General features: G+C 47.1%; 1 protein-coding gene across 1 annotated transcript; it reads left to right on the top strand.

Annotated features, from left to right (window-relative positions):
• The first annotated feature begins 51 nt into the window (after window positions 1-51).
• VPS33A (VPS33A core subunit of CORVET and HOPS complexes) lies at window positions 52-17,505 on the top strand. The gene is made up of 13 exons (XM_050923922.1): window positions 52-183; window positions 3,469-3,534; window positions 4,049-4,176; window positions 4,940-5,129; window positions 6,968-7,084; window positions 8,253-8,427; window positions 9,056-9,249; window positions 13,485-13,611; window positions 13,814-13,881; window positions 15,473-15,610; window positions 16,183-16,320; window positions 16,473-16,641; window positions 17,104-17,505. The coding sequence occupies exons 1-13, from the start codon at window positions 82-84 to the stop codon at window positions 17,295-17,297; spliced, it is 1,806 nt and encodes a 601-aa protein (XP_050779879.1). The 5' UTR covers window positions 52-81; the 3' UTR covers window positions 17,298-17,505.
• Window positions 17,506-19,408: the final 1,903 nt, after the last annotated feature.

The raw sequence follows: 19,408 nt of genomic DNA, 5'->3' as shown, positions 1-19,408 counted from the left end.
CTGCGCGGGGAGATGGGGAGCCAGAGCTTCGCCGAGTCACGTGATCGGGGCTGTCATGTGATCGGCCGGGCCTGGCGCGGGATGGCGGCGCACCTGAGCTCGGGCCGGGTGAACCTGACGGCGTTGCGGGAGGCCGGGCGCAGGGAGCTGCGCGAGTTCCTGGACAAGTGCGCGGGCTCCAAGGTGAGGGGCCCGGCCAAGCGCCCCTCCCCCCGGCGGGACTGAGTTGCTGCCTCTGGGACACCCCCCCGGCTCCTCCCCATTAACTGCCCCCCCGTCCGGCTCCGAGACCCCTGGCTGCCGGGACTGTCCCCCCCCCCCGCCCCCTCTCCCTGCCCGGCTCCGAGACCCCTGGCTGCCGGGACTGGCCCCCCGCCCCCTCTCCCTGCCCGGCTCCGGGACCCCTGGCTGCCGGGACTGCCCCCCCCGCCCCCTCTCCCTGCCCGGCTCCGAGACCCCTGGCTGCCGGGACTGCCCCCCCCCCGCCCCCTCTCCCTGCCCGGCTCCGAGACCCCTGGCTGCCGGGACTGCCCCCCCCCCGTCCCCTCTCCCCGCCCGGCTCCGAGACCCCTGGCTGCCGGGACTGCCCCCCCCGCCCGCCCGGCTCCGAGACCCCTGGCTGCCGGGACTGCCCCCCCCCGCCCGCCCGGCTCCGAGACCCCTGGCTGCCGGGACTGCCCCCCCCCCCGCCCGGCTCCGAGACCCCTGGCTGCCGGGACTGCCCCCCCCCCGCCCCCTCTCCCTGTCCGGCTGCGAGACCCCTGGCTGCCGGGACTGCCCCCCCCCCGCCCCCTCTCCCTGTCCGGCTGCGAGACCCCTGGCTGCCGGGACTGCCCCCCCCCGCCCCCTCTCCCTGTCCGGCTGCGAGACCCCTGGCTGCCGAGACTGCCCCCCCCCGCCCCCTCTCCCCGCCCGGCTCCGAGACCCCTGGCTGCCGGGACTGCCCCCCCCCCGTCCCCTCTCCCCGCCCGGCTCCGAGACCCCTGGCTGCCGGGACTGCCCCCCCCCCCCGCCCGGCTCCGAGACCCCTGGCTGCCGGGACTGCCCCCCCCGCCCGCCCGGCTCCGAGACCCCTGGCTGCCGGGACTGCCCCCCCCCCCGCCCGGCTCCGAGACCCCTGGCTGCCGGGACTGCCCCCCCCCGCCCCCTCTCCCTGTCCGGCTGCGAGACCCCTGGCTGCCGGGACTGCCCCCCCCCGCCCCCTCTCCCTGTCCGGCTGCGAGACCCCTGGCTGCCGGGACTGCCCCCCCCCCGCCCCCTCTCCCTGTCCGGCTGCGAGACCCCTGGCTGCCGAGACTGCCCCCCCCGCCCCCTCTCCCTGTCCGGCTGCGAGACCCCTGGCTGCCGAGACTGCCCCCCCCGCCCCCTCTCCCTGCCGGGCTCCGAGACCCCTGGCTGCCGGGACTGCCCCCCCCCCCGCCCGGCTCCGAGACCCCTGGCTGCCGGGACTGCCCCCCCCGCCCCCTCTCCCCGCCCGGCTCCGAGACCCCTGGCTGCCGGGACTGCCCCCCCCCCCCGCCCGGCTCCGAGACCCCTGGCTGCCGGGACTGGCCCCCCCCGCCCCCTCTCCCTGCCCGGCTCCGAGACCCCTGGCTGCCGGGACTGGCCCCCCCCCCCCCCCGCCCCCTCTCCCTGCCCGGCTCCGAGACCCCTGGCTGCCGGGACTGGCCCCCCCCCCGCCCCCTCTCCCTGCCCGGCTCCGAGACCCCTGGCTGCCGGGACTGGCCCCCCCCCGCCCCCTCTCCCTGCCCGGCTCCGAGACCCCTGGCTGCCGGGACTGCCCCCCCTCCGCCGCCTCTCCCTGTCCGGCTCCGAGACCCTGCTTTGCCTCCTCTCGATTTGCAGCTCTGCCTCCACGAGTCGCGGGGGTGTTTCTCCTGCTGGGGGCCGGGTGTCATGTCTCTCTGCTGGGCTGTAGTTTTGAGAACATTATGGGGTGCTCGGGTCTCTTTTTCCCCATCCTGATCTGCAGGTGTATGATCCTTCTGGGGCTCCTCTCAGGAGATGGGGAACTGACTCCTTTTCTCATCCCGGTCCAGATCTGTAGTTCCGACAGCCTGCAAGGGGGTGGCCCTGCCCTGAGATGCCAAACGGGCATTCCCGGTCTGCAGATATTTTCCCAGATAAACAGCCTAGCAATAACCGCTGATACCCTGTCCAGGCCCTTCTATCTCAGCATCTCCAGGCACTTTAGACTTCCAGTAAATGCACCTTGTCTCATGGGCTCTAGACCTGAGCTAACCTCATCCAAACATCCCATATGGAAATGCATCCAAACTAAAATAAGGAACGTTCCTTTCTCTGTCACTCAGTGTCACTCGCATTCACATGGGACTAACACTTAAATTCAGAGGAAGAGATGTTAGGAAAAGCCCAGCTGCTTCTTTGAGACCCTGTGCGCTCTAGGAACCCCTGGAGTAAAGAGCCTCAGGAGCCCGTGGCAACATCACTGCTCATGCCCACTCAAGGGTAGTAATAAATTATCCCAAAACACTTTGCAAACTCAGACTAAAAACTGAGCCATTGTGTAAGGCTGGCCCTGGTGCTGGGCTGTCCAGTGGTCAGAATGGGCCAAGCAAATGAGTCCTTACCCTATAGGCCTCAAGTACAGTCAGAAAACAGTGCAGGGTGTGTGGTTGTGGCATCTTGACTGCTCTGCAGGCCAGATGAGCTCAGGAAGTTCTGGGAGAGAGTGGCAGGTGGAGTTAGTGGAGGACAGAGAGGGAGAGGCAGAGGGAGGAGGTGGCCATGAGGGTAGAGTCAGGTAAGAGTCGAGTTGTGGTACGTGAAGAACAGGAGTTTAGTGAAAAGCAGCCATGCTGGGGAGTGGCTGAAGACGTCATGACAAATGATTACAAGAGCTTGGACTGCTGACTCCTGGCAGCTTTGCAGACTATGTCCATGCTGTGCACCATCATTAAAATGTAGCCACCTCTGTGGGATGTGGCAGGCAGAGCCCAGCATGTCCCAGTCACTGCTCAAGAAGTTTTGCCTTTGACGTGTCTTCACTAGGGCAAGTAGAAAGCTCACTTAATGCTCTTACCAGGTGCCCTGCTAAACTGGCTGACCATGACACTGGGTCAGGTTTTGCACTTGCACCTAGTGGAACTCCACCATCTTCAGGATAGTCAATGCAACTGCACCAAATTTTTCGCAGAGTCCAGCAACCCCAATTCCGTGTCATTTTCCCCTTTGCTCGGCTCACTGAGGCAAGGCTGTATGGTTTCCCTAGTCAGTAAAAATCTCTTGGGAGGTTTAATTAGCATATTTGAAGCATGTTGGGCTCCTCCGATGAAAGAAACTAGGGATGAGCAAAGGGTTGTTGAAATTTACCCATTAATTCATTACTGTCTTTTAAAATCGGGACTACCTCAGAAGGCAAATGTTTGAGCTTCTCAGGGCAGCTTACCTTCAACAGGGTTTTCTTTCCTCTTTCCTCCTTTTCTCAGTGGCTTTTTTTCTTCCTAGGCAATAGTGTGGGATGAATACCTCACAGGACCCTTTGGATTAATTGCACAATACTCACTTTTAAAGGTAAGCCCTACATGACATTCATGTTGTGCTTATTAATACTCAGACTCTCAAAAGGCTATTTTGACCCTCATAATGGCCTCTAGAGACTGTTAGCACAATTTCTATAAACTGTCCTAGTTTCTGCCTTTCAAACCCTAATTCTTACTATCCAATGCTGTCACCATGGTTTGCCAGTCTTAGACTGTTGCCTTCTAGCAGAGAAATAAAAATGTGTTTCAAGAACAGACTCTGTCTTTTGGAATATCACTTACTGCTCTTCTGCCAACTCGCCTCCCACAGACCAGATGTGCAGAACCTCTGTCTTGAATGGTGGTGTGATGCAGTAAACTTATAATTTACATAATCAGCATACGGAAATTGAAGATGAAATCCATGTTTCTATCCTTGGATAAGGCAGCACAGTAACAACTAGTGCATCAATTTCAGCTGATGCATCCCTTTCTGAAACCAGTTTTCAAAAAAACAGGAGTTGAGTTGAATACCTTGATTGAATACCATTTTTGTCTCCTCATAGGAACATGAGGTGGAGAAGATGTTCACCCTCAAGGCGGGCCGTCTGCCCCCAGCTGATGTCAAGAATATAATTTTCTTGGTCAGGCCCAGACTAGAGTTAATGGATATAATTGCTGAAAATGTGCTCAGGTACAGTTGGTGTTTAAGTGGAAAGACAGCAGCTGCATCTCAGAGCTGTGGTGGTGCAGTGGGGTTAATGTTTTCTTTTCCCCCCTCTTCCACCCCAGGTTCATACCAGATGTAAGTTATGAGTGAAATAAATTGGGCGAACTTCAGCCCACTCACTAATAATCTTTCACTTCAGTGTGAAACTGCTACGTAGCTTGGCATAAGAGGGATTAGAATCGGCCTATACATACAGCATCACTGAAATGCTGTCATTTCTGGGGTTGGAGGATGGGAAGCAGGTGCATAGCAACAGGATGGAGAGGGAGAAATTTTTGGTTAAGGACACCAGGGAAAATCTCTACTTGTTTTTTGTTAAATTGCCCTGGAACCGTTCGTGTTCATCAGAGCAGATAGCTCTTGTTTGAAAGACCCACCCACAGTCAACTGCAAAAGGTAAAGGCCAAGACAGCCCTTCTTGGGATTTGAACCTGTAGTTCTGGGCAGCATAAGTATTGCCGAGCTGCATAGCCCACAGACGGACTGCTTAACCATTGAGCCATCCCCTCCACCGTCAGGGTGTCGATTTGTACAAAATATTCCGAAATAAAAGGCTGTGAGTAGAGTTGCCTTTGTTTATAAGGAACTAGAAAGTATCAATCAGGAACTTTGTCTTGCTTCCATTCAGTGCCCCTTTGTCTTCTGTATTGCCGATCTGAGTAACCAAGGTCAGTATATATTGTTACTATACTCATTCTTCTGACAACTTAAGCTGACTCTCTTCCAGTGAAGACAGAGTTCGCTCTCCGCTGAGGGACTTCCACATCTTGTTTGTGCCCCGTCGCAGCCTGTTGTGCGAGCAACGGCTGAAGGATCAGGGTGTTCTGGGATCCTTCATTCATAGAGAGCAGTACAGTTTGGACCTCATTCCATTTGATGGAGACTTGCTATCCATGGAGTCTGAAAGTGCATTTAAAGTAAGTGCTGATTTATGCCTTGAGGAAAAAGATACTTTGCATGTTTGTGTTGCATCCATCCTCCAAGGATCTCAAAGCACTTTTCAGACCGATTAGCCACAGGACAATAAAAGGAGTTACAGAGCAAATGTGGTCGGACTCTAGTAGAACTGTGGACTGGGAGTCAGAATTCCTGGGGTCTGTTTCTGAATGCCACGATGCACCCGAGGACTGATCACTTCACCAGGCTGTGTCAGCTTTCCCATCTGTATAATGGGGTAATACTTGTGTGAACAGGATTTGTGAGGCTTAAATAACTAATCCTTTATAAAAAACTTGAAGCTTCCTGTGTCAAATATGCTACAGAAGGGTAAATTGTAATTGTTAGGGTGTGTCACCCTAGAGCAGTACAAAGATTTAACACTTGTCTTAAGATGTGCAACAGTGCTGTGTATATATCCTGCATTGCCAGCATATCACACATGGTGCCATTAAGTCCGTGTGAGGCTTTCTTTAGCCATCTCCCCTTGTTAGTGTATTGAATCTAGCCCTGTGTGAGCAGCAGAGAGGATGTCAGGACATGATAAAACTTGCCAGCTTGGCGACACATTTTCTAATTGACCAAGTCACAGGAAAGAGATTTGTTGTTTCAGTTCTGTTACTCTGCTGCATTAAATTAGGAGCAACACATTGGCTAGAGACTTCTAAAATAACGGGTTTGATCTCATACCAGTTCCTGAATAGTTATTATTAACTCTAATCGCTCTCAGCAGATAAAGCCCCCAGGATGCTGAGTTGTGCTGCTTGTGAATCCAGCTCCCCTTGTTGCTGGCACACATGAAAGTTGCTGCTTTGCAGTCCTGTTGCTGGACTGCCGGCTGGTGTATCACAGCAGCAGTTTTTCCAGGAGGAGTAATCAGACTACTCGTAGCTCCTGGCACCAGCTATAATCATCCCCCTCCTCTTGAATTCTTCTCAAAGTTAAGGTCTCTCTCCTCTGTGGAGGAGGTTGCTGGGCTTAATCTCAGGGTCATTTTTTCTCACAAATTGAATTTTTGTTTGTTCTGTGCATGTCTCTAAACAACCAGCCTGCACTGCCATGCTGTATGTGGACTGTAAGGATGGTAAAATAGCATGGTGAGCTGTAACAATCACTTTCATATTCTGACTCACTTTTTAAAGTGAGTTTAATGCTGGAAACATCCCTCATTGGCATTGCTGGAGATCACTGTCCTATTTAACCACAGAACGTGTACCGGGGGCTGGGGGGGAAGATTCCTCGACCCTAACAACATGTGGAAGGGCTAGCTTAGTCTCCACAGTCCATTCACTCCTAGAACGTCGTCTGCGGGCTTGTATATACAAACAATTGGTGCAGGGCAAGCTGGGGAATAAATCTTCTGCACACTGGCTTTGAAAGTGGGGTAGATCAAAGCTCACTGGGGAACTGTTAGTGCATGGTAACAGGGTCCTTATGGACAGTTGGTGCGCAGCAGGTTAGTGTGGTGTAGATTTACACCCCAGCTTGTTGTGCACTCACTGTTCATACAAACCCTTCAGTCTGACAGCTAATGCTAACTGTAACGATGGTTTTGTGACCTGCATGCTTGTCCACTGGGGCCTGCACTGACGCACCAGATGGGATCCCAGTGCTCACTGAGCAGCCATTAGCAATAGCAAGTAATGACTTTGGATCCCTGATATCTGGGCCAGATTTGAACTAGTGACCTGGAGGTGAAAGGCCCTGTATCCTTTTAGCAATTCCTCAAGCCATCCAGTTCAGCCAGGTTTTACTTTTAAGATGATCAGGCTAATTAAATATCCTCCGTTTCTGTAACTTTCCTTTCCCTGTCATTTAGGAGTGTTACTTGGAGAATGACCAGACAAGTCTGTACCAAGCAGCCAAGGGACTGATGACCTTACAGGCGCTCTATGGAACTATCCCACAGATCTTTGGGAAGGGGGATTGTGCACGGGTAAAACAAATTTAAAACATCTAAGACGATAAATCCTTTTTGATTTTGGTAGTGGTTTGTTTTTGTAGCTGCTGCTAAGGCGTGTTGGGTTTATTGATACTGTGGGTCATGAGCTGCATTTTGCGGCTTGGGCTCCTGTCGGTTGAAACAATTCTCAGTCCATCTGTCACTCTCACGAGCTCCACACCCCTAAAGGAACGTATTTATAAGTATGTTCCCTACAGTTCTTTTTGCCTGCCCAAATGTCTTCTCCTCCTCCCCAATGAAAGTCAGCTGGCTGCTGAGAGGCTGACACATGGTGGTGTTATGTGTGTCTGTATTTCACTGGAGTTTGGCCTGTTCACTTGGTTTTCATGAACGCTATGGTGTTGGAATCCCAGCAATTTGTGGGTGAAGTTCTGCGGCCTGCAGTGTGCAGGTCAGACTAGATCACGATGGTCCCTTCAGACTTAAAGTCCACAAATCTAGGAGTAAGTTAGAGTTGATAAAGACCTACTGACCCTGACCAATGCATGAATGTTGTCTGCTGTACCTCTTTAGTGCTTTGCGTAATTTAATGTAAATATCCCAAGCAGTCGGGCTTGCGTGCCTTCCCGTGGGAGACCGTTCCACAGACAAATAGATTTCACTGTCAAGAAGATTCCTTGATATTTGACCTAACTTCATCCCTTTTTCTCCTAGTTAGACTCCTTTAACCACTCTAAATAATTCCCCTCCCACCTTGGAGTTAACCGACTGCTGATAGCTGAAGGGTTTATGTACCTTCATCTTTATTCATAACTTAGTCAAGTTACATGTGTCGCGTCCTTTTGCTCTCTCCCCATAATTCAGTCCCTCTTACCAGATCATTTTTGTTCTTATTCTCTGAACTCTGTGCAGTTCATAAATACCTCTTTTGGTAAGGAGGCATCTGGAACTGAATGCAGAGTTCTGGTTCTGTGACCATTGTGTCAGACTAAACTAGCAAGTTTTGTCATAGAATAGTTTGGTTTGTTTCTTAATGGCCTTTCCTCCATTTGTACCAGTTACATAGCTTGCCTCTCCTTCCATTCGCTTCTTATATATGCACTTTGTTCCCTGTCTTTGTACATGCATATGTCTCTAAAGCTAATTATCATAGCCACCCTTCATGGTCTGAGCCATAACGAACCAAATATTTTATTTCCAGCATGTGGCTAACATGATGATCAGGATGAAGCGAGAGTTCCCTGGAGGCCAGAACTCAATATTTCCCATCTTTGATACCCTCTTGTTGCTTGACCGCAATGTAGACCTGTTGTCGCCTCTAGCTACTCAGCTTACATATGAAGGCCTTATTGATGAAATATATGGAATTCAAAATAGTAAGTGCAGCTAAACATGGACAGTGAAACTAATGGAGTAGAATAAAATTCCTGAGTGCTAGAATAAAGTGCAGGTGCCCAGTGGAATTTGAGATGAAGTTGAGAATAATTTAGCTGAACCTACAGAGGGGTGGCTTAGTTGCTTGATGTAATTAGAAACCCTGGTTTCAACCCCAGCAAGGTGAGCTCAGTGCTTCATCCTGCCCAAGAAGATGAACTGAGCACAATGCTCTCTGCTACATGAGAGTCCGCGGGATGTCAAGTGTACATAGACATTAGTAATCCCATGGCACTTTTCATGGGATCATGAAAACTGTAGGGCCAGAAGCTTGTGGAGCTGGTAACTTCCACCTAATGTATTGATGAGGGTGAGCAGATGGCATCTTTCTGGTACTATATAGATCTCTATATAGGCCTCTTTGTTTACATATAGCTAGTAGGAATTTTTACCCTTTCAAATTAGAGGAAATCATCTTATATGTAGTAACATTTCTTCCAAGTTGCAGTATGGGTGTTTACACTAAGCTAGAGCTGCCTCTTGCTTGGGGAAAGATTTTGGTTGGTCAGTCAGTTTAAGTACTGGAGTTCGAGCTCTAATTTGTCATTTCTTTTCTTGCTGTGTTGGTAGCTTATGTGAAACTCCCTCCTGAAAAGTTTGCTCCTAAGAAACAGGGTGAGAGTGGCAAGGATCTCCCCACGGAACCGAAGAAGCTTCAGCTGAATTCTGCTGAGGAGCTGTATGCTGAAATTCGAGACAAGAACTTCAACGCTGTGGGGTCGGTGCTAAGCAAGAAAGCCAAAATCATATCTGCAGCCTTTGAGGTAAAAGACATATACACTGCTGTACCACCCAGTAGAACGTCATCTGAGCAGTCTGCTCCTCCTAGGTGAAGAGTTTGGGTCTGACCACTCTGCAGATTTGAGCATGAAACAAGGTTAAGATCCACTAATACCCCTTCCAATTCCTAACCTTAATATTACATGAATGTAGCCTTCGGCATTGTATTTCCCTAGTAGCTTTCAGTAAACTGATCACATGGGATTGTTACAGACTGTCCCATAGTTAGTGGTGGTTCAGATTCCAGGTTTTGGCTTGAGCTTATCTCCACTTTAAAACTCTTTAGGGTCTTAAAGTAGCTTAAGCATCTTAATAATGAGGCTTTAGATTAGTTTAACTTTATAGCACCACCCAGCATGCTAGGTGTTTCATGAAAATACCAGAAATAAAGACTTGTCCGTGCCCAAACGAGCTTATAATCTAAATCAGATTTAATATTTATGTTACGCTCATTATCATAGTATTTGCACCCTCAAAATCTGGAGTTTGTTTATCCTCACAGCACCCTTGTGAAGTAGGAGAATGCTGTTATCCCCCTTGTGCAGATGGGGAACTGAGCCACAAAGAGTGAAATCCTGGCCCTACTGAAGTCACTGATCAAACTTCCTTTGACTTCAGTGGCAACAGGATTTCACCCTAAGTGACTTGGGGAACGTCACAGTGACTTTTGGCAAGGTGCAGTCTGAACCACTGGACTGCTGTGTCCCCGTAGCTCTCCAGCCTGGGATGCTTTTTATACTACTTTCCTGATGAACAGCAGCCTGTCCACACTCTGCTCACTCTGCCACCAGCAAGCAAAGTCACTCCCAGCTGAACATGTGACTGCTGTGCCCAGCCATCCAAGAATTACACACACGGCCACACGTGCATATCCCTGAGCCCAAACCTTGCTCCCCAGACATGTCCGTCTTGTACTGCTTAGTAGCCCACTGGACAGGACATGCTCATAGATAGTTCATCACTCAAACAATGGGTAATGATTATGCACCAGGCTTGTTGACGTAAGTGGAGATTCCCAAGTAATTCAACAAAACACACTGTTTTAAATAAAATTGTAAAACAAGTTTATTAACTAGAGGAAGATAGATGACAAGTGATAAGGCCTAGAAGTCAGAATTGGTTACAAAAGAAATAAACGGATAAACACACATGTTAATTCTTAAACTTTACCAAGGCTAATAGGCTTAAAAGGAAAAGATTTGTCTCACTATGTGCTGCAATACATTTCACAGGTTGGCCTGGGACCACTCCCCTGCTTTGTTCAGTTCTTTCAGAGTCATTGCTCTTGTCAGCAGAGAGGTGGAAAGGGAGGCTAGGAACACTTTTCTTCCCTTCTTATACCCCCAACCCTTTGTACTGAAAAAATCCTTGCTGAGTCATGGGGCCAGGCAGTTCCATTGCATATGTGAGCTCCAAACTGCCCTTCAGATGAATTGTAAATTTTTTGTTTACAACTCCCCCACCGCCAGCACTGGAGAATGTCCAGTTAAGCCAGTAATGGCTCCTTAGCACTTTGCTGGCATGCCAGGGTGTCTTTGTCTCTGAGAAATTGGTTTGTGAATGTTACTGAAACATTTTGTGGTTCTGGGTAACAATCATATCGCAAAATTTCATAATTTTACGTGCCGTGTTTGTTTCACACATTTCAACAGGATGAGGCATACTTCACACAAAAGATATCCTAGCCATATCCAAGTGGTGAATACGGGGTACAGGTGTCACAGTCGCGCATAAAGTCAGAGAGACAGCAGGGAATTGAATCTGAATGACTGGATCATCCTCCGTCTTTTAGGAAAACCAAAGGAATAGCAATTGGAGGAGTGGGGCACAAAACCAGTGGAGGGCTGGCTGGAGAATGGGAGGCGCTTATGCTAGTTTAAGGATTTCTTCAACTGCAAGCTCTTTGGGACTGGGCCATCTCTTTATGCTAGATTTTGTACACACAACAGCTTCTAGCTGCTGCCACAGTCAAATACGCAATAATAAGAGTGTATGGGGCTAAGGACTAATAGACACTAGTTGCCTTTTAGCCAATTGGCACCTGTTACAGGTGTGCAGTTTACCAACAGTGAGACTCCAGTTGGCCTGTCAACTGTTGCTCATTAGCTGTAGAATTGAACACTCTTCTTCCCTCCCTCCGCCCCCTGCTTTTAAAAGCAAATACACATGCAAAATGAGGAAACAAAAGAAGTCAAGCCCTGCTTAACCGTGTGACCTGCTGTGCTGACAGTGTTAATAGTTTTGTGTTCCTTCCCTCTGCTTTTAATCACTTCTGCCAATCTTAAGGCCAGTTAGATGGACCATATATCAATCTAAATTGTGCATTCAGGTTTGACTTGCAGGAATAGACCCTTACTGGGGTATTTGTGTTGGAAGCTCCCAAAGATTAAAATACTTCACGCAGGAAGGGAGGAAAGAGATGTGCGAGATTGTCAGATGTAATAGGTGATAATGAAACAGCAGTACTTTGGGAGCGAAGGGCTTGTCAATTGCAGACTTCATTATCGCTCTCCTGCCTGTACTTGCTCATTTGTATAGTTTACATTTTAGTCAAGATAACTTTTTAGAAAGCTTCCTTTTGTATTTGTTGTTGTGACAAGATGGGAATAGGTTGACTGGATGAAACACAAATGTCTGGATTTTTCTGACTGAGAATTCATAGATGTCTATGCTTCATCAGACCAGGTTTTCTAGATTGTTTGGGGCAGACTTTAACGATTGGGACTTATTTTAAAAGATGTTTCACAATAAATAGGTGGCTGTTCAGTTTTGGAGAGAGGGAAAATGCTCTCTATTCCCCTTCCTCAGGGTGCACCAAACACTTCACACTTCTCTGACAGCTTTCATCTGAGAAGCTGAGGGCTTCACAAATGCTAGTTAAGTCTTATACCCTGCGAGAGAGGTGTGTTCTCCCTGTTTTGCAGGTGTGGAAACTGAAGCATGTTGAAGCTGGATAACATGCTTAACCATCAGTCAGACAACTAGTTAGTGGCAGTGGCAGTACCAGCACCAGAATGCCCTATATTTGTGACCCAGTCCCTGCTTTAACCATTAAACCTGCCTCCTTACGCCATCTTGTCCAGCTCTCTAATGGACGTGAAGTTTTATACTCTCTACTACCTATTGATAGAATGTTGTAATATCTTTCAACCCGGGCTTCATCTTTGTGGTTTCCTTTGCCTCGTCTCTTTACAGCCCTTCAGGTGTAGCTTTTAAAATGTTTAAGGCAACACTTTGCAAATAGCAGATCCCTGAAATGTTTGAAATGTTGCATAAGATTTTCAGTCTCTTCTAAACCAGAACTAAGGCGGGAGAGAGCAGTGAGACATCTGCAATCTCCTTTTCTTTCTGCTTTCTCCAAGGATTCTCCTTATATTTGACAGAAATAACTATAAGAATTTAAGCTAATATTTTGCATGCTTGTCAAAAAGACCCACCCGAGTAAGTGGGTCAGAATTTTGTAACATTGATTTAATATCTACTGTATGTTACCTTATCCTCCTAGGGATTTAACTCCTTAGCTGCAGAGCAGCTACAGTGTCTGTGCTCTTGAAATAGTATGTCACAGTGACTGCATCTCAAGTCTAGTGACACTTAATGATAAGATCTTGAATCTCATCATACTACTAGATGTATTTGTGTGGAGGATCAGCAGCCACTCCTCTCATCTACCAAAGGAAATAACACTTCACTTTTGTGGGCCTCAGACTCACTATCCCCATTTCACGATAGGAATACTTTCCAGACTCAGAGGGCAATTGAGGCTTGCTTAACAAACATTTGAGAAGTGCTTTGGGATCCTTGGATGGAAGGCACAATAGGAGTGCAAGATGCTGTACTATTTTAATATAATTGCACAGAGAAACATGGTTAGCAGCCTCTGTTGTAAAATAAGATATCACTGTGATGCCAGTGGTGTTTTTCTCATGGTGCACTTACACAACAGCTTCATAAACTGATGAAACAACAGTTCTGTTCTAGGAAACAATATATTTTTGTAAATGCTGTCTGTCTGAAAGGTCAGATGTCACTGAAGGTAACTGATCCGTGTTGCAAAATTACAGTATTGTGTAATGAAGCTCACGACTTTCCATTTTTCTTAAAGCAATGAACATAGTACAGAACTAAGCAGACAAAAACACACCTTTTGATTAAATGATTTAGCAGACATTTATTATTGTAACGAATAAGCTCTAAACTATAATTGCTGTGTTTTTAGGAAAGACACCATGCTAAAACAGTTGGGGAGATCAAGCAGTTCGTTTCACAACTGCCACACATGCAAGCAGCAAGAAGTTCTCTAGCAAACCATACCTCAATTGCAGAGCTAATCAAAGACATTACTAGTAAGTATCCTTTTCAGTATTCCACCTACAGTTGATCTTGTGTTATGTCTTTGCTGATTTTCATAAAAAATTCAGACACCAGGAGCAAAATACTGGCCTTATTTATACTTGGGCAACTCCGCTGATGCCACTTAACACAGATAAACTGGCCCTTATTTTTAAGTACCAATTTACTAATTTATTTAATTTTTTTTTTTTTTAGCATCAGAAGATTTCTTTGATAATTTAACAGTGGAACAAGAGTTCATGTCAGGAATAGACACTGACAAGGTGGGTGGAGAGCAAGATCTTGCCTTTGTGATTTTTATCTTCTAACTATAGTCTCCTAGAACACCTATCAGAAAGGTTGGTGGGGGTGTGTTAATACAGAGAAACCTAGACAATGGCTGACTCTTGAAAACTTTTAGTGTGTTCCTGGTGCCTTTTGGAGACGTTCTTTCCACGTAGGATGCAGTGGGCACAATTTAAGTAGGCTTTTTATAAGTGTGTCTTGGTCTGGTGAGTTGGACAAAAAGGGGCTTTGCCCGCTTAAGGGCTCCGTTATAACAGGGCCAAAAAGGAGGCAAGCTTTCAGCGATGGACAGGAAGGGCAGGCTCCAGTTGGTGCCATGCCAAGATTAGTGTATTGCCCTTCCTGCTGACTGGGAGAGGTATTTATACCCCACATAGCCAAGACAAGGGCCACTTTATGAGGATCTGGCTGGAAACTCCCACCTACCTACCTATCAATGTACTTTGGATAGGACCAGGTTTGCTTTTGACACACTGTGGCCATTACTCTAGTTGCCTCTTTTCTGGGGGGCTGGTAAGGAATTTCCCCTCACTGCTAGATTTTTTTTTCCCCCCACCTTCCACACAGCTGATCAGAGGACCGAGGAGGTGGAATAGAAGGTTAGGTTATCATGTTGCAACTTATATGTAAAACTTGTAGCAGATGTCCAGTGCAGGTACTCACTATGAAAGGGATATGCATATCAGATCAGTTGGATTGGGAAAGGATCAGAAGGAAAATATCCTTTTTATATGGAGATATACCTATCTCATAGAGCTGGAAGGGGCCTTGAAAGACCATCGAGTCCACTCCCCTGCCTTCACAGCAGGACCAAGTACCATCCTTGAGATTTTTGCCCCAGATCCCAAAATGGCCCCCTCAAGGACTGAACTCTCAACCCTGGGTTTAGCAGGCCAATGCTCAAACCACTGAGCTATCCTTCCCCCATGGGAGCTGAGTATAGGGGGCTCCTACATCTGCATCAGCGGGGAGCCCATCCCCTCCTCCCTGCACTGTACAATTTGTCAGATTCTCCTAGACATTAAAGTGAATAAAGTTGCAACCTAATTAAACTGCACCCGTGGCCTCCTGTCTGTCTGCTGGTATGGATGGGCAGTAGTTGCTGTGCTGCACTTTCCATCAGGCACAGGGAGACTAAGGTCACCATTACAATGCTTTGGTTCTGCTGCACGTAGTGCAGCACGAGCAACTGTTCACACCGCTTCAGTGCTCTGTGCTTTGACTTGCATAGTGCTCTAATGATATGGGGGTGGGTGGGGAGTCAAGGATCAGTGTTTGCAAAACACTTCCAGTGTATCAGATAGGATCATAGATATCAATTGTTAACATGCTTTGTAAATGGTGTTAATTGGAACAACCAATGCTACAAAGCTATTTTGCAAATATCTAAGCTGCTTATGTAGCTGCTGTGATCCCTTCCCATAGTGATGGACAAGGAGGTAAAAGCATCTTCCGAGAACATTATCTTTGCTTTGCCGTTAAAAGCAAAACCAGAGCTTTTCTTTTCAGCTCTGTTAAAATCCTAACCTAGGTTTTTGGTTGACCGCTTGGATGTCTGTTTCTTTATAGGTCAACAATTACACTGAAGATTGCATTGCTCAAAAACATCCACTGATCAAGATATTAAGGCTAGTTTGCCTGCAGTCAGTGTGTAATAGTGGACTCAAGCAGAAGGTTTTGGACCATTATAAAAGAGAGATTCTCCAGGTCAGGCTAGAATTGTTTAACTAACAATGTGGATATTCCTTGCCCATTAAGGCCCCAGTCTTGGAAAGATTTGCACACCATACATATCCGTGCTTACCTGTGTGATCCTATTGCATTAAATAGGACCGTTCACATGTGTAAAACTTCGCAAGATCAAGGCCTTCACGTGTTTAATCACTATCCTCTGGTTTTTTAATTTTTTAACAATGTGAAATATATTTACACATATTTAAAACATGCATATAAATTTGTTTTGGCCCACTGTCATGCTTTCTGTTGCATACTGCAAAAAGACATTTGTAAATGTTCATTTTAACTTTTACACATTCACTTGTTCCCCTTTGAGTTGTTTTGAAAACATGTCCCTAAAATCAGTGTTTAATTGAAATCACTGTTTAAAATGTCTGTCATTATCTTGCAAACCTTGATGGTGTCTTGTCTATAAATTTCAAACTTCATTAAGTTGTTTGGTTAGTGTCTAGTGTTAGAAATAAAATCAGGTGATTTTTAAGTACTTGCTCTTGACACATAAATGACAGTACTACATTAAAGGCAAAATCTTCATGTCACAGACTTATGGCTATGAACATATATTGACCTTAAACAATCTGGAAAAGGCTGGACTCTTAAAACTTCAGACAAGCAGTAGAAACAACTACCCAACAATCCGGAAAACCTTGCGGCTATGGATGGATGATGTTAATGAACAGGTAAACTGAATACTTCTGTCAGTAGGCAGACCAGTGGGAAGATGGACACAGATGGGGGGTGGGGACAGCTTGTACATTTGCATGATTTTAATATGCTGAAGTGTCACTCTTCAGTAGAAAACTCTACTGCTGTTCATTTCCCTCTCCTGCAGAATCCAAATGATATTTCATATGTGTACAGTGGTTATGCTCCATTAAGTGTGCGTCTGGCACAGCTGCTTGCTCGCCCAGGGTGGCGTAGCATAGAAGAAGTTTTAAAGATGCTCCCAGGACCCCACTTTGAAGAGAGGCAGCAGTTACCTACTGGCCTTCAAAAAAAGCGTAAGCTTCTTTGGAGTAACTTGATTGGTCTGGGACAGTTCTACTGTTAAACTCACTTACAGAGTCTGATGTAGTGACTGACAGCATCCATTTGATTAGTAATTCTTGGTATATTCCCAACTTCAGTACAGTGAGCTGCCTTTGATCGTTGCCCTAAGGTGGTAGAAATAATTCCTAGCTCTGGTAATGTATTGGCCTTTTCATCAGTAAATCTCATAGTATTTGCAAAGGAGGTATTATCTCCATTTTACAATAGGGAAACTGAGCCACAGAGAGGTAGTGACTTGCCTACGGTCGCTGGCAGAGCCAGAAATAAACCCTATTCAGTGCTCTATCCACAGCTCCATAGCACTTCAGTAATTTGACTGACATCTGTGCTTCAGTTTGGCCCTAGGGTAAATTCAGAATAAAACTGTCCTTTCCACACCAGTCCCGTTTGTAACTCTCTCTCTAAATGTTCAGGTCAACAGGGAGAAAACAGAGTAACTTTGGTGTTCTTTCTGGGAGGCGTGACGTATGCTGAAATTGCTGCACTGAGGTTTCTTTCTCAGATGGAAGACGGAGGCACAGAATATGTCATTGCCACCACTAAACTAATCAATGGCACAAACTGGATCAAATCCCTGATGGAGAAACTGGAGCCCCCACCTTTTTAGAAGCTATGTCAAGATCCAGTAAAAGGCTTCAGGCTGGCATGGGGCCTTCAGAAATGACTGCAGCTAGAGAACATGAAATCATGTTTGCACCAGTGCATGCAGTGGCTGCACTCTGCTCTCTGTTCTGTTCCTGCTACAGACAGAACTTCCCTAATAATCGCGTGACTCTGACAGAGAGAGGAAGGAGGAAATAAAAATCAGTATTAGAGCTGTTGCTGTCTGAACTATACAATCATAGAACTTAAAGGGCACATTTGTTGCTAGGCTGTCAGATCTGTCCCACTGACAATTTTTCTAGTGTCTTTTAAATCACCAAAGCTCTGTGAATCTTCACCCTCAACCAAGGGAGACTATCCCATAATTGAATTGATCTCCAGGCCAGGAAGTCTTTCCTGCTGCCTTTAGTTCTCCCTTTCTTAATGTCTTGCTATTATTCCTACTCTCACCCCTTTCCTCTAGCTTCGGGAAGCAGGCATGGATGTAAGTCACCCTTGTGGCTGCTGTCAATACTTGTAACTTTCCTCTCTCTTCAGTATCTGTTCAAGGGTGGGGGCCCAGCAATAAAGGTAGTGCAGCTGTGCTTGGTTCCATGGGAGGGGGAGAGATAGACACGATATGTTGTGACTACTCCCACTACAACCTCATTTGCTGTCTATCCACCTTTATCACAGGGGGTTGGAACCCCTCAAGAGGTTGTGAGGTTATTACAAGGGGGCATGAGGTGTCAACCTTCACCCCAAACCCTGCTTTGCCTCCAGCATTTATAATGGTGTTAAATATATAAAGTGTTTTGTAAGGGGGGGGACACACTCAGAAGCTAGCTATGGGAAAGGGGTCACCAGTAGAAAAAGGTTTGAGAGCTACTGCTTTACAGGGAATGATACTCTCTGGTTTCTTTCATCCAGTGCATAGGTCCCTTTCCCTAGCTATTGTAGCAGTAGCTTGCACTGTACAAGCTGAAGCTGTTTTTTCTGGCTAGGTCACTGATGACCTGCTAGGATTAAACAGATGGGTTTGTAAACTACTAATAAAAACACAGGGAGAGCTTCAGGGGTAGAAGCCACTTACATTCCTCAAATACAGCCTCTTTTTCCCTTTAGTTTGTCCTTACGTTCAAGGTTCCAAAAAGGTCACTATTACCTGAAGAGCCATTGCATGCCCAGAGCGATGTATGTAAATCCTCAGTAAATAATGACAAAGGGGCTGCTGGAAGCCTCCAGCCCGTGAGCAGTAAAGGAGAAAAATATACACCACAGTTGTATGCAATGATTCTGTACTGTCTAGGACTGTATATCTGCTTAAACAACAGAAGAGGTTAGAGGCCAGCTGGTGCTTACACTACAGCTTCATTTGTTACCTCCGAACCACCAATGATTGATTAACAAGGAGAAGCTGACAAACTCATGCTCCTTTAGAGCCCTTGTAATGGACTAGGCCAGGGATTCTCACAATAAAATTTTTGGTGGCCTCAAAGCAAAGCCACCAACTCCTCCTGGTGCCCACACTGACAAATTTTTCCTAAACTCTTTAATTAAAGTGATTTATTTTTCCTAAACAGGCACATGCACATACACATATCCAAATCATTGTAATGCATTGAATCTTTTTGCAGACTCAATAATAAAAATAACATAGTTGTTGCTATTCTTTACCGGCCCTAAACACAAAAAGGTGCGCTGCAGGTTCTTAGGTTTTTTGTTTGCTTTTTTAAAAAGACTTGCTAGCTAGCAAGTCTGCTGCTGTGAAAAGTGTTATTAACCAACATACCGATGTCACTTTTCACAGCAGCAGACTTACTCAGGCCTGGCAATCCTGGGGACAAATTAAGCCTTAGATGGGGAGGTCAGTAGGGGCAAGTGCTGGAATAGGGGGTGGATGGGACATGATGGGCCAGCAGGAGTGATAGGGATGTGAGCCCCACAGCTAGGGGTTAGAGCCCCATGGCAAGAGCCTGCTGCCCACCACCCTGAAGCTGGACCCTAACCCTACCATCCCCAGCAGTGGTAGGCAACCTGCAGCCCACACGTAGCCCATCAGGGCAATCTGCTGCTGGGCCATGAGACTGTCTGAGCTGGATTCCATTCTGCCTCCTGCATCATTGCCAGAGCTGG

This window comes from Gopherus flavomarginatus, chromosome 15 (assembly GCF_025201925.1).
Source record: "Gopherus flavomarginatus isolate rGopFla2 chromosome 15, rGopFla2.mat.asm, whole genome shotgun sequence".
NCBI lineage: Eukaryota > Metazoa > Chordata > Testudines > Testudinidae > Gopherus > Gopherus flavomarginatus.
The sequence above is the reverse complement of the archived record's forward strand: the minus strand, read 5'-3'. Positions and strand labels throughout refer to the sequence as shown.